Source organism: Cricetulus griseus, chromosome 3 (genome assembly GCF_003668045.3).
Source record: "Cricetulus griseus strain 17A/GY chromosome 3, alternate assembly CriGri-PICRH-1.0, whole genome shotgun sequence".
Classification (NCBI taxonomy): domain Eukaryota; kingdom Metazoa; phylum Chordata; class Mammalia; order Rodentia; family Cricetidae; genus Cricetulus; species Cricetulus griseus.
The window spans coordinates 142,682,883-142,698,375 of NC_048596.1; the positions used below are offsets into that span (position 1 = coordinate 142,682,883).

The 15,493-nt window shown below is 39.2% G+C and overlaps 1 protein-coding gene across 1 annotated transcript in view; it reads right to left on the minus strand.

Moving 5' to 3' along the window:
• Luzp2 (leucine zipper protein 2) overlaps positions 1-10,351 on the minus strand; it is a 367,538-nt gene extending 357,187 nt beyond the window's left edge. The window contains exon 1 of the mRNA XM_027404754.2: positions 10,290-10,351. Coding sequence (XP_027260555.1) covers positions 10,290-10,351 — 62 coding nt within the window. The remainder of the gene's footprint in view (positions 1-10,289) is intronic.
• Between the last annotated feature and the right edge of the window lie 5,142 nt (positions 10,352-15,493).

Genomic DNA, 15,493 nt, shown 5'->3' on the forward strand with positions numbered 1-15,493 from the left:
GAAAATGATTTGCCCATCAGAGAAACACAATTGTGTCCATGACAGATGGAGAACTTGTTCACTAGGGAAATATCACCTTAGCCTGAAATGAAAACTCAGACCTCTTGTGTGAAGAAGCCACCAGCATGTTGTTCTGTTGCTCATGCAGGTCATGGGTATTGTTGCCTCCCTGTTACAGACTTTGGTGCTGATGTTGAAGTCCACACTTTTCAGTGTATCCTAGTGATTTCACTCCTTTTTGTCTAGTACCCCTGAGAATACATGCAAATAGCATTTAATTTATATGATTTTTTCCTCTTTGGAGAACAACAAATGAGGCAGAAAATACTTTTCATGTAACTTGATTGAGAAATACATCTTGGTGTGAGATAACCTATCCACATACTAAATATATTTATCCCCAGTAAACAGTGTGAATTTTGCCACACACTACAATAGTCCCCTGATTTGAGAGGCCATGTTCACTTTTAGTTAATGCCAATGAGCTCAAAGAGTTCCAAACTCTGTGAAGAGGTGCTCTCATACTTTCATGTTTACTGGAGGCATTGAATTAAGTTAAAAATCCACTGCCTTCTTCCTCAGAAAACTGATCTGATTTGCCTAACTCAGGAGCCCAGACCAGAGCTGTCTCGTTCAGATTCCCCCCAGGACATGCTCTTCCTCACACAATGAAGAGCATATGTTGAGAAACAGTCATCAGAGAACACACTCATTTTCAGAAAGGAAAGATAAACTGCCTGGAAATTTTTGAATTTTTAACGAAAGCCACAGGTTTTCCTGTCTTCAAATTGATAAAAGTCTTTGATTTATTTTAAGGATATTTTAATGTCACACATCCTCCCAGCTCATGAGAATAAGTGGTTTCAACATTCTTATTAGCAGCACACTTTTTTTTTTTTACTTTTTAATTTAAATTAGGAACAAGCTTATTTTTAATGCCAATCCCAGTTCCCTCTCCCTCCCCCTCCTCCCCTGCCCCCCCCACCAACCCCCTATCCCATCCCTACTTTATTTTATTTTTTATACTTTTCATCATGGTTGAGATCCTCTCCTTGGAAGGGTGAGGACAAAGATAGCTACAGTTGATAACCAGCTTCTGAAGAAAGAGTTGGAGGAAGACAAGAGTGGAGAACTATTAAATTGTATTTTTTCCTCGTATTTTTATTTAAATTAGAAACAAGCTTGTTTTACATATCAATCCTAGTTCCCTCTCCCTCCTCTCCTTCCCTGCCCTCCACTGCCCCCATCCCATCCCCTTTCAGCTCCCCAGGGGGTGAGGCCTTCCATGGGGGATCTCCAAAGTCTGTCCTGTCATTAGGAGCAGGGCCTAGGCCCTCCCCAGTATGTCCAGGCTGAAAGAGTATCCCTCTATGGGGAATTGGCTCTCAAAGTCCATTTGTACACTGAAGATAAATACTGATCCACTGCCAGAGGCCCCATAGACTGCCCAGGCCTTCTAACTGACACCCACATTCAGAAGGTCTGGGTCAGTCCTATAGCACACTTCTGTTTAATGTGACTAGGTTCTTTGCCTGTAATATGTTTGTTTATCATGTGCTTGCCTGGTGCCATTAAGGCCAGGAAAAGAGTGTTAGGTACCCTGAGACTAGAGTAACATACGGTTATGAGCTACTATGTGGATACTGGAAATTGAACCTAGGTCCTCTGGAAGAACATAAAGTATTCTTAACCATTGAGCCATCTTTCCAGCTCCCATTAGTAGGTTATTAGAATACTTTTGTTCTTTACTGTTGTGTTGTGTGTGCTTTTATATGGAGATTTTATAAGTAACGTTGAGATTCCATTGATAGAGTCATTTTCAGAACAACAGACTGAGATCTGAGTACTTTCTTTTTAGAAGAAGGTGGGCTAATCATTAAAATTCAAAGTCTAGATCTCCCTAGGTATATAACATGCATAGTGGGAACATTGCTAAACACGTGGGTTAACTCACAGCAAGTAAGTACTTATAACATCTTCAGAGGCTTGCTACATCCTCAGGAATGCTGGTTGGGCCTATAGCCCACAGTGCTATAAAGTGAACAGCTGAAATAAAAATCTGTACGGAACATTAAAAAGCAAGGATTCGATACATTTCTATAGTTTCCCAAGCTATAGCATCAGGAAAAGAGCAATTTTCTCCACTTTTCTTGTGAACTTATTTGTCACATTCCTCTCTGTGGAAGAAATAAATCTACACTCTCAATAATAACTGAATCTTTCAACCATATCTGCCTTTTCCCAACATGTCACTTCAATTTTTCATACATCTTCTTGTTTCTTTTGCAATGCAGAGATTTTCCCCATTTCCTATTCAATGCCAAAGGTTCAGTTACTGAAAAGATCATCAAGGAATGATCTTGAACATGAGAAAGAGGAACTTGTGTATTTTTTAAGGCAGAAAGTCCATCAGTTGAGAACTTTTTCTTTTGATTCAAATCTCTTTAACATGCTCACAGCATTCTAAAAGCTCTCCTGTGCTAGGCTCCTACCCTCTCTCACACTCCTGCCTTTTCTGGACCATTTTTAACACCCAGACTGGGCCTTGCCTCTGGGGAACTACTGAGTAGGAGCAGTCCAGTGCTCTCACTATGCCTAGGACTTGCCAGTGAGTATATTTTCCTCACTGATGATGCATCCTTGTGTGCCTGCCCTGATCAGATGGACTCAAACTATGAAGTCTGCTTAATGAACTTTCCTCAAAGCCGTTGATGAGATGTTGCTAGACTATACTTTGAATAACTTTATTTTTTAAAAATTTTAACCATATTGCCAACACAATTTGGAGACTATAGACCTGGAATGGATAATGTGACCCTGATTTCTTTTTTCTTGAGAGTATCATGGATATTTAATTTAGTCTTCCCAAGTGGGGACTGGTTTGGATGATAAGAACTGACCTCTGCACTGTATTGCAAATAGTTTTCTTCATTGATAATGAAGAAGCATTTCATAGTTCAAGGTAGCCTTAAACTTCAAAATAGCTGTCCCACCAGCTCTAATTTGCTCATGTACAATAGTGTGAGGTTTATATTCAAGATTGCTTTCTGAAATTCAAAAAACATGTTAGTAAAATAAGCTTTGCCAAAACCTTTTAATCATGTAATAATGATGGTGGTATGTTGAGCTGTGTTTATTTGAGCTGGACAATTTATTTGCATACATTATCATAATTAATCCTCTCGACAACTCCATGAGAGAGGCATTGTTATCGAATTTTCATGAACCAAAGAAAGGTGGCAAAGAGAAGTTAATTACTATCCCAAATCCCTGTGATTATAAATCTGTTTTTTTTAATTTTAGAATTTAATTCCATGTAGCAGGGCAAACATGATTCCTTTTCCCATTCCACTCCACTATCGATTTAAGGAATATGCTACTGTTGAGTAAATGCTTGTAGACCTGAGGAGGATGCCTTAAGTTAAGATTGTGGATATTAGAAATTCTCACCCTCATCTTGGCTGGAGGAAGATGCAGTCCCCACAGGAGACACAAAGAAACTCTGTATTAATATTAATCCTTACTGATGTCTTACTTACTTGGACTACACAGGCCTGACGTGGAAGTACATCAAGTCCTTACATGACTTTCTAAGAAAGAGATGCTCTCATCAAAAGAAGGTCAAGCTGGGGGACCAAGTGACCATAATCTTCAATTATTTAGTTACCAGCAATGATGAGAATCTGGAGTCTAGTTTTTTCTCTTTAGGAACTCTCTCATGTGCATTCTTCCAAACAGACAGGTTTCTTTCACATTTCTATGAAAGCCCTCCACTGTTTTCTCCCCTGGACCATAAATTAGACTATAGGTTTGTCATTTGGGCTGTATCTGTTTACAATTTTGAAATTAATTTAATAAATATATTTATCTCCAGTTTTAGTAAACTTGATAAATGACATGTTACTTGTATGATGTATCCTAACCAACACAGCAGATTTGTCTTAGCATTTACTGAGGGATAAGATATAGCCAAATGCCACACTCTGAAATATACTTCAACATCTTTACTTAACATTGATGTTATCACCATAGATTTAACCCCTGTGAAATACTTGTGCAAATGTCTAGGATGCATATTTTTATCAAGTAGCATCAATAAACAGATCTCAGTTGCATTAAAAAATCACTTTTACATTACAGTATAATGGTCAACAGGGACCCCTCTGGGCATATCTTTTCAGAGTCAATTGTTTACAACAGCGAAAACATCCTAATGGCTCTCCTTCAGGATCTAAAGATGACCTGGGGTAGTTAGGGGCCAGCTCTCATTTCTAAAATTAACAGAGCACGGGGGGGGGGTCTTGCTATAATTTCCTTTTGGATAGCTGGCTGTGTATCAGGATAACCTGTGGTCAGAAACAACTCTTTGATTCTGCTTTATAATTACACAAAATAGAATCCTCTTCATACATGGTGGCAACCACTTGTTCTCATGTTCCCTGATAACAAAAGAGATTTGTCAGTGAGCAGAGTGACATGATAAAGGAAAGCCCTTAGGAAGTTCTGGGATTTGTCTTACATTTCATTTGTGGCCTTAGAGAAATCTCACTTACTCTCAGCCCCAGTTTTCTGTCTTTAGAATGGAGCATTGGACTAGAACAGAATCTTTACTCTCAGCTTGTCTCCCAACAGTAGACTTCTTAGGGTACACTTGAAGGGATCCAAACACCCCAAAGCAACAGGAGACAAGTCAGAGGTAACTGCAGTGCAGCTCCCACCTCTGGTCTAATGACATTTGTCAGTGTTGTTAAGGGCAATCACTATTCATCTTCAGTTTGTGTCTGAGTGGAGACATTTACTGTCAATAACTCTGTGTCCCGTATTCTCATGAAACGAAGTTCATAGGAGTATTTGTGACTGTCTCCCTTTCTCTGTCATAGACTTAACTGAACTCTACTTTTTAAACCTTCTTCCTCACACATCACTTCCTGTTCAGTGGTCCACTCACTTGGTACATGTCATTGGCAACAAATACAACTCAGGAGATTTATAGGTTGAAAAAATGATAAAATTTTCATGTCTGCTTTTAAGCATGGCTGTGAACAGTTCTGGAATCATATATACAAAATAACAAGGGCACTGTGACTCTAATCTGCTCATAGTGCTGGCCACTGTAGGAACCTGCAGACAATGGTTCTTAGGACATGGAATAGCCAGGCTTCTTTTCCCGTACTGGGTTTCAAAATGTTTTCTATAGTATAGATTATCTCATGACATGATGTTATAATTTTTCTGAGTGTTTATAAATTTTAAAAATTACTAGTAGATGATGAAAGCAATGGACAAATAGAAAAGGAAGTCAAACAAAATTTTAAATCTATCTACCCATGTGTTGAAGACAACCTGTCTTAGTTATTCCCTGACAGCTGTGCTCATGCTCATGGCTTTGATTTGATGTTGTGATTTACACAGTGTACTTGCAATTACATCATAAACAGAAACTCAAGTAACTAAATCTGTGCTTTTGAACTAAATCACATTCTCTGTGTTTAAAGTAAATACCTCTAATTTTCATAATATTCAGCAATGTACACAGAACCAAGCAGACACTGTGACAGCACAGCAATCTTGAGAACAGGGGCCTGGATACCACCTCACAGTCACTGCCCCTGATTCCTTTCTCTTTGATTTAGATGACAAGAGTGTCATGCTAATTGGATGGCATCCAACTTATCTTCCTTTGAGAGTTACCTTATTTTCTTTTTCAGTACTCAAGAATTTCATTAAATGTTCCTAACAGTCGATAAGAGTTTCACTGGGTACTTACTTGTTCCACAGAATAACCTGAACTCTTTTACTAATTAGTTCAGTTTTTAGGACAACTTTGTTTGAGGAGGGAGGTTCTATTATGAGTGCTATTTGCTACCAAAAAAAAAAAAAATCTGCACATGGCAATAAACCACTGTCTAAACTCTTCCCGTTATCACATGAAACTGTAGATAAAACAACCTTCATCTTGCTGTCATTAAAAACTTCCGAATTGGAATAATTTATTTTCTCCTAATTCACACGTGGAGCTTTATATTAAAAGATCGCTGTTACTTACTCAAATTTGTGAAATATATAATAATTGTATGCTTGTCTTGGTAGGAGATATATAGTTATATCTAATCAACTTTATTGATGACATGACTCAGGTGTTGAGTGGTTGTCAGAAAACTCATTTTGTGAAAATAAAAACATCACAAAAATACTAAAATAATACATGTTCATATATTTTCTGTTTATATATGAACTTAACATTTATATATTTTTCTGTTTATATAAACTTCCAATGGAAGAAATCATAATTTTATATACTGCCTGTTTCAAGGATCACCTAAATATCTGAGCCCCATCTATTAAAGTGACTTTTAGCAAATCTTTTAATACTTACTCAGAAACAGTTACACATCTGATATCACAAATCACACATGAGGAAATGTCACTTCACACCTCAGCAATCCCAGGTACATTTTGTTTCCATGTTGAAAGGTCAAGTTCATGCTTTCAATTGCATGGCTTTTACCTTGGTACAATTGCACAGTTAACATGTAAAGGTTTAAAATGTTACTGACATCGGTCACAGAGAAAATGTGATCTACAAACATTTTCCAAAAAGTGACACTTTAAAAAGGAGTGCTGCTGGAAGTAGAAAATTAGGGCTGGAGCTGCAGCCTCAGGAGCAAAAATATTCTCTCTCACACACTCCTGTTAAAGATACTTCTTTGGTCCATTTACACAAAAGGATACAATTATTTAAAAGTGTGTGCATCAGACTCACTGTGTGAAGGATTTGAACAGAGTAACTCATAGTACCTCACATCATTTCACTGTAGTTAAAGTGAGACTTCTTACAGCAAATGCATTTCCTCAAAAGTGTCTTTGTGTATAAATGAGTCTGTTGTTGGTCTGTCTTCCTATGACATACCCAACAGCTTTATCTTGATGTTGGAATAAGGCAGAGAAGGGAGGGGCCTGTTGGGCATTCACAGTGTACAGTGTCATCTGCAAATAGATTCCCAAGGAAGCATGTGGTACAGCTGCTGATCAGGGCCCAGAGGAGACCTCACAGGTGACTCCTACTAGGAGGACAATAACCAACCATCTGCTCAAATTTGTTCCTGATGGAATCCATCGAAAGCTGGTAGACCTGCACTCCTCCCCTGCTATGTCTTGCTACTTTCCAAGTCTCTTCAAAGTTCACATTCTAAAGGCACCAGGAGCATGAACACAGCATAAATGAACTTAGGTTCAGCAGCTAATGCAAAAGCCTCCTCCAGCACTCCATGGTTCCTTTTCAGGAATAAATTCTAAAGAACTGTTTTCCCCACCATTCTTTCAGTCCCTACACTTCTTCATTCTGAAGCATAGGTATTGCTATGGAATTGCAATTCAATCCTCCTGAAGAATAAAGCTATTTGAAAAGTAAAACTATTCTATTCCAAAGCTCTTCAACCTTCTCCTGTATTTGTGTTCATTGACCAGATGGGTTTGTGCACACATTAAATGAATCTTTGTATTAGCTACATTTTCAAACCATTAGCTTGAATATAGTTTTGAATTTCTATGTACTTTCTAAACAACACAGACAACATGCCAGGAAATCAAGGTCTTTCTTTCTTTCTTTCTTTCTTTCTTTCTTTCTTTCTTTCTCTCTCTCTCTCTCTCTCTCTCTCTCTCTCTCTCTCTCTCTCTCTCTCTCTCTCTCTCTCTCCATGGGGCTCTGTGGGAAAGTAGAGGAAAATGCTTGTTGAATGAAGGTGAGCATTCACGTTTCTTTGAGAACAAATGAAGTCTAAGCCAGGGGTGCTGATATTGTTCATGCTGATGGAATTGTGGGATGTCTGTTTGATGTCTGTGGGGTCTCTAGTTGTAGTAGTAAGGGGGAGGGCAAACAAAACATACAGCTTCCAATACTTCCTATTTAAAAGACAGGCTTATCTGAGAATTTCCACCCTGGAATAGTACTATAGCTAGAACAGTACTATAAAGCATCTGTCTTCTTCAAACTAAAGCACCTGTTTCAAAGCAGTCATTCTTTCCCTTCCAGACAGAGGTGAACACCCGGCCTATGGCAGAAAAAGCAAATAGAGGATCTATACTCAGAGAGACACATAACAGGGCAAATGTACTTCCACATCAAGAGTTTTAGTTCCACATTCCCTACATTTGGAAGGAACTTTAGAGTCAACAAGCGGCAATTGTCACTCTCTATAGACTTAGACAGCACAGTGTAAGCATGTAAGATGCAATTACTTCATATAAGGGAACACTAAGAAAGTCACCTAACAAAAACCAGTCACAGGTGGCCATGGCTAAGCCATACCATGTTGCTCAGCACTATAGCAAGCCCATCCTGACTAACACAACTGTCTTCACAGAGCTTTGCACTCTGAGTTTTAACCTTTATGCTTGCCACATGACAATGATAACTGCTGACTACCGAAAGGAGAATGGCCTTCTGGGAGAGTCCTTCAAAGCCCATTCTCTTCTGGCAAGTGACACACTGATAGAGTCACATTCATTTTCAAATATGTTCACCATCAGAAGGTGACCTGGGGATCTAGAACAATAAAATAGCCCAGGGCAATTATGTAAATGGGTTACTAATTATGGAAATTTACTTTTCAAGTACATCTTGTATTTTTTGTAAAATTCAAATACCAGTAGTGTAGAATGTTCCTATCTAATATCAAATCAGATTAACTTAATATTTTGTAATAAATGTGTTGACTTTCAGTCTTAATGACATCTATAGAAATTAACACTTTCATAGATAGAAAGTTCATGACTCTTGCATTACAGAAGTAGAACAAGCTTTGTGTGGAGAATACAGAGCTTGTGTACTTTAATGGCAGCTGCTTTAAAAAGCAAATGGACTATGGGCAGTCAAGAGATGCTTCCTGACTTTCTTGCCACTGTGAGTTGGGTTTTCCTTGACCCACCATTTACTATTTAATGGGTATGTTGACTGGCATCTACTTAAGTATGAACTTTAGAAATATCTCTCTATTCAAAAGAATGCACAAGTAATTATTAAAGCAGAAAGTGAGAGCAAATGGCAAGGACTGGAAGACAAACTTTATTAGTCTGTTGGTGCTTACCACAGTGTTCAAAAGAGCTCATTACTTAGAGAAGTCTTATGAATAAAGGGAGGCAGAGTGGATTTCTTTTAAAAACCACAAGAGCATTATAAATTGAAATGACAATCAAATCATTAGAAGAAATAACACTCAAGTTTGATTTCAGTCTTGTAAAGTCAGTTGGGTTGTATTTAAAGAAAGACCAAATTTATCAATTTTAGTAGCTAAATGGAACAATTTGCATGGAATGGAAAATTTGGTTATGCAGGTCTGAAAGAAATAGTACAAGAAACAGATGCATGAATTCAGCGTGTGAGCCTGCTTCGTACTTTCTCTCTAAATCTTGTACAGTTTTGGTGAATTATACAATCAGTTAGTGTCTCCATTCATGTTCTGTATGTGTTATTTTATTTCATGGAGGCCAAGGAAAAGGGGTTGCTGTCAGTAGGGTGCTCATGGCATGCAGAATAAATTCAGTCCTGGGCACTGAAACAGGCCACCCTTGTGCTGTGCTTGTAGGAGAAGAAAGCAAACCCATCACCAACTTTGAGACTCGATCCCCAGCAGCAGTCACAAAGCACTTCTCAGTCAGTGCGTTTGAATTCTCCTCTAAAAATAGGTCCTCTGTACTGGGGCTGAAATTCTCATCGGTGGCCAGTAATGGAGCACAGTACCCGATTGTTATCAACTACGTTCTTCTCTGCCTCAGTCTTGTAACTTTAAACACAGCCAAAGAAGTCACCTGCCACCAAGACCACTCAAGACTTCAGCTGGGCTATCAGAGGAGTTTGGGGACTACTCTTAGTACCTTAGGCTTTCTCTGGCTCTCTGAATCTTAGAATTTCACCACAGCTTACCGGAGTTCCCTAATTACTAGCAGAGGTCTGATGTAAACAGGCACTCTGGGGATATTTTCTTCTCTCCCTACTTTCTCTTTAAGATGTTCTACTTCAGCATGTTCACTGTTCCTGACCACAGGGCTCCAGGGGTGAGGGTGAGGGTGGGGTGGGGGTTATCTTCATTTTGCTGCGAAGGGATGCTCTTGATCCCTGAAGGGAGGCAATCCTGAGACTTTCTCCGGGAACCTGGGGGAACTATAGATGGGCTGTGCTCTCCAAAGATTTTGATCCTTTATCACCCAGCTAGCATCTTGCTTAGGTGGGAGGTGCCTCTTCCCTGACCAGAACAGCCTCCTTGCTTGGGGCCTCATGCTCCTGGACTCACCTGGTGCTGAGGACGAGTGCAGGCAGCAGGGGCAGCAGGTAGTGTGCAGCGTTGAATTTCATGTCGCCACCCTTTGGGGTACTCCTTCACTCTCCCCTGCTCTTTTGCCTCTTCTGGTCTGGTTGGTCGCTGCTCACCGTCCGCCTCTCTTCGCAGGAAGCCCTCTCCACAAACCCACAAACACAGTGATAGAAGCTTTGTGAAGGCGAGGACCAGAGCGCGACTATCTTCAGGAGTGATGTCACCCACGAGCCCTGCCGGGATGATCCAGCGCTGTGGTCAGGGCGCACAGGGCGGGTGTAGCGGTGGAAAGAGGAAAGGACTCGGGTCCAGGTCGCTGCCCTGGTAGCCAGCTGCACTTGGTCACTCCCGTGCGCACTGGAGCAGATCTCCTCTTCCCCTGCTCTTACTGAAGAGAGGAGGGGAGGGCGGTGGCAAGGACCAACCTCATTCTCCAGTAATTGAGCTGGCGTGCTCCGCAGGATGAGAGACAATTCGCTGGGAAGGGCTCCAGACTCTTTAGGGTCCGGAGCAGTCGTCTCTCACCAGCTTGCACTGCTTTTGCAGAGATAATGCTTGGAGAGTAAGCTTAAAGCACTGTTCTAGTTAGATGCATAAAGGCTTGCCAGCTGCACATGGAGTGGAGCAGCAGCCAGTGCAGAACTGAAGCCGGCCCTTATCCAGATGAGGTTAGGAGATCTCTGTCATTGAAAGGATTCTGGACCAACAAGAAGTCCGCAGCTCTTGGTTCTGGTGTGCCCGCGTCCTCTCTCTTCTGGTCTCTGTGCCTGTCAGCTCTTCAAGGGTGTGCAGCTGCCTGATCGAGTGCATACACCTTCAAGGAACGTTTTCCTGTGGGCGAACTCCTCAGCAAGACCACAGAGACAATTGTCATTAACTCAATGGTAGGGGGAGGGGGCAGGGGACTTTAGATGCCATTGTGTTTTGTGAAGATTCTAAATGTAACATTCCAAGCATCCAATGTTTAACAAGCTTTATTTAGGATTTTTAGTTAGAAAATGGAAACAACACAACTTTAAAGCACTCTACCATTTTGCAAAATGAGTTTTAAAAGAAAGGCTGACTTCACTTAAAGAGATTTGAAACTTCAGGATCTTCATGTGGTGTTCTCTCTTGTGTGTGTGTTGGAAGATAGTGGACATGACATTCCTCTCAAGAATCAATACACTAAAGTAGACATTTCAATTTTTCCCACCACAGATGTGAGGAAAACAAGGACCACCAGTATCTTAACAAAACTTTTGTTTTCTAAACAAAATACTAGTTACACTAAGTCCTAAGACAACCTTGCTGCTGCTGTGAATGTCACACCTGAAGTTGGTCCACACTAAAGAATCAGGCACATGCAGGACTCAGGGGATGAAGGGCAGCAGGTGCTGTCTCAACTGCTCAGTTGATGGCCCCTGTTCTGTCCAGCAAGCCATTTATAAGGAAAACATCAAAGAACAATCTTCTATAACTATAGTATTGAGATGTATTTGATGATAAAATAATACATTTATTTCCAGACTAAAAAGGGTGGAAATCCAATGCATTAACCTTGGAATTACTGTTTTGTTCCAGTTTTCTTATTGAAACTTTAAAAGCACCCTACTGAAGAACTTTGTTGTGAGAATCTTAAGTCATGTGTATCTTAAGTCGTTAAAATAGGGATATTAGTATTTTCAGTGAGTACCAACGCTTTGGCAGTAGTAACATCTGCAATAGTTAGAGCTCTAGTCAGACACAAACTAGCTCCCTTCTGGGTTATCTTTTAGAAGGAAAAAGAAGAAAAGAAGGAAGGAAGGAAGGATGGAAGGAAGGAAGGAAGGCAAGCAATAGCTCTAGATATTTTAAAGCTTGGATCTCAAGGGGAAGCAACCCCATGGAGCTTTGTTGTGTTCTGCTATGTAGCCTAGGTAATCCTCAAAATTGCAGCAATCCTCGTGTCTCCGCCTCTTGTTTATTTTTAAATATGACTCTCTATGTTATATATTGACAAGGACACACCACTATGTAATAATAACAAAAATGTGTATAGCAAGAAATAACACTCATTTGAAGGATGCAATTCTGCTTATACACCAAGTTTGCACTAGCTAATTTAATGTCCTCACCACCTGAACCCAGTGTGGTCCTTCCTTCTGTTTTCCTCTTCTATAGTCATCTGATTCAGAGTGGTCAAGTACCTGACATGAGTCACTAGTAATTTCTACAAAGCAGCAGCTTTGTTCAAATTCCATCAACATCACTCCATGACTTATATGCTCTTGAGAAAAAGTACTTTGTGATACTATAATGTAAGTCCCCAACATAAATTTTATTACTTTACTACTAGATCTGCAACATGACACAGTAATGGAAGAGCTTCAGATTATCCACTAAGGAAGTGTAGTCTCTGAGTAATGCTTGGACTGGGTCTCCATGCCCTGCTGTATGCTCTATTGGACACCTATAAAAGTCCTTCAAAGGGTGTTAGAACATCAAGGAGCACTTGGCTGAAGGTGATCATGAGTGAGATTTGGGAAACTATTGCAGGTTAGAAGTTTAAGAATCTACCCTCAGCCAGGTGGTGGTGGGGCACACCTTTAATTCTAGCACTAGGGAGGCAGAGTTCAAGGCTAGCCTGGTCTACAAAGCCAGCTCCAGGACACAAGAGCTACATAGACAGACTCTGTCTGTCTTGATAAAAAATAAAAAAAAAAGAAAAAAGTATCTACATTCAAATACAGACACAGATTTACCTCCTCCTTGGGAAATCATAGGAGTTGAGTCTCATTTCCTATGACAGTATGTCCACACTTCAAAAAGATAACTCAGCTCTAAAGTTGATTCTCTGGCTTCAGAGGGCCAGTGTGGTTTCTGAAGACAGAGTGGGGAGAGCAGCTTCACTGAGAACAACTTCCTTTAAGAAAAGTCTTCTTAACATATATATCAAGGACCAAAGAAAGTCAGCAATGAAGGCACATGAGCTACAATGACTTTCTTTAAAGTGTTGAAAATGGGAAACAATGAGAGTCCTGTTTTCATTAGCTTTATTGAGACATAATTACTGCATGAGAAATTTGACCACTGTAAATTATCTAATTCAGGGTTTTAAATATTTTCACTACAGAACAAAAATCAGCACCATTATAAAATTCTATTTTTTTAACTAGCCATAAAACAACCACAAACCCATTATGATTCACTCACCAGTGCTCCCCTTATCTCTCGTCCCATCACATTCTTATGTTTATTTCTGTGATTTCACAGAGCTCTTAACAATTCAGATTGACCAGCGCTGTTAAGTCTTATGTGATTTGTCCCTTTCACATTTAGGGTTCAACATTCATTCGTTCATTGCACGGCTTGCATCAGTACTTCGTTCTTTCTTTTGTTGAATAATATTACGCTAGATACCACATTTGGTTTGTTAATTCATTAAGTGACCAACATTAATCTATTATAAATGACTCTACCAAAATTAATATAAAAAGTCTTATTTGTAAACATAGATTTTGTATTATATTGGGCATATAGCTGGGTGATCTGGCAACTGTATATTTAATATTTTGAGAAACTGTCAAACTGCTATCCAAAATGCCAAAAATAACACATGAAGATGCCAACTTCTCTACTTCCATTTTGGTATTATAGATGTCCTAGGCAATGTGCCATATTATATCATGGTGTCATTATTACCCATAGTAAGAAACATGTTGCGTAGTAAACATCTTTCCATATGTTTAACACTCTTTGTATATATTTTTGGAGATGTAATTTATAATTATATTATTGGAGATGGATTGATTATAATTTTGGTCCAGTAGTTTATTTGAATCTTATTTTGAGTTTTAAGAGTTTTGTATTTGCTTTGAGTTCAATATGTCTGGGGACAAATGGTTTGTAAATCTTTCCCAATGAATAGGTAGTTTCCTACCTTCAAGATAGTACCATTTGGAGCACAGAGGTTCCTTGTATGACTTTTTAAATCTTTTCTTTTGCTTGCCATATAGCCAAGGATGATATTGAACTCCTGATTCTGCCTTCACATCCAAAGTGCTGTGATTATGGGTATGTACCTTCCTGTTTCCCTATGAGCCTGATTTTTATGGGGTCTAGCTTATTTATTATTCTATGTTACTTATACTTTTAGAATTATACTAAATTATTTATATTATTATATAAATTATATTAATATATTATATAAATATATTATATTAAATATATATTAATATATTATATAAATATATTATATTAAATTATACTAAATTAATTATTGTGTGTGTGTGTGTGTGTGTGTGTGTGTGTGTGTGTGTTTTACAAGATGTGGCAGCAGTTATATCTGGTTTTACGTGTGTGAGTATTATGATGTCTTAAGCTCAGAAAAGTAGGGTAACCTAGGTGTGGTGTCCTGGGCCTTTAATTGCAGCTCAAGAGATTGAGATAGGGGGATGATAAGTTTGCAACCAATGTGGGAAACCTAGCAAAATTTTGTCTCTGAACAAACTACAAAGGGCTAGGTGTGCGGCTCAGTTGTTGAGTGCTGACCTGTGTTGTGTGAGGCCTGGGATTTATGCCACACCCCATGCTTTACCTCTGATCCATTTGGAGTTAACTTCAACAGGGTTATTGTTGTTGTTTTCCTTTATTTATTTATTCATTTATCTTTATTGAAACAGGGTTTCTCTGTAGCTTTGGAGCTTGTCCTGGAACTAGCTCTGTAGAATAGGTTGGCCTCAAACTCACAGAGATCCACCGGTCTCCCAAGTGCTGGGACTGAAGGCGTGGGTGGCTGCCCAGCAACTTTTACAGGCTTATAGGAGTAGTCAAGTTATTTTCACAATACATGGCTTTCTGTGTCCAATATTCATTTGTTGAAATGGCTATTCTTTTTCCAGTTTCATTGCTGTGTTATTTCTTCTCTCTCACAATAATAGCATTATTTCCTCACAGTTTTAGATAGATACTAGGTCTCTATATTGTAAACTTAACAGTCTCTTACACTTCAATTTAAACCTCCTTGTTTGAAATTCTATGGTTTTGTTCCTGAGTTGGACATACTACATTTTATAGTTTTTATTCTTTATGGTATAGCTATGGATCTGAACTTGATCTTCAGTTTGAAGTTCTTCACTAACCTCATAAACATATGTCCTGTGCACACCTTGAACCAAATTCAATAGCATGGAAACCTTTCATGTTCCTTCCTCTGTCACTGA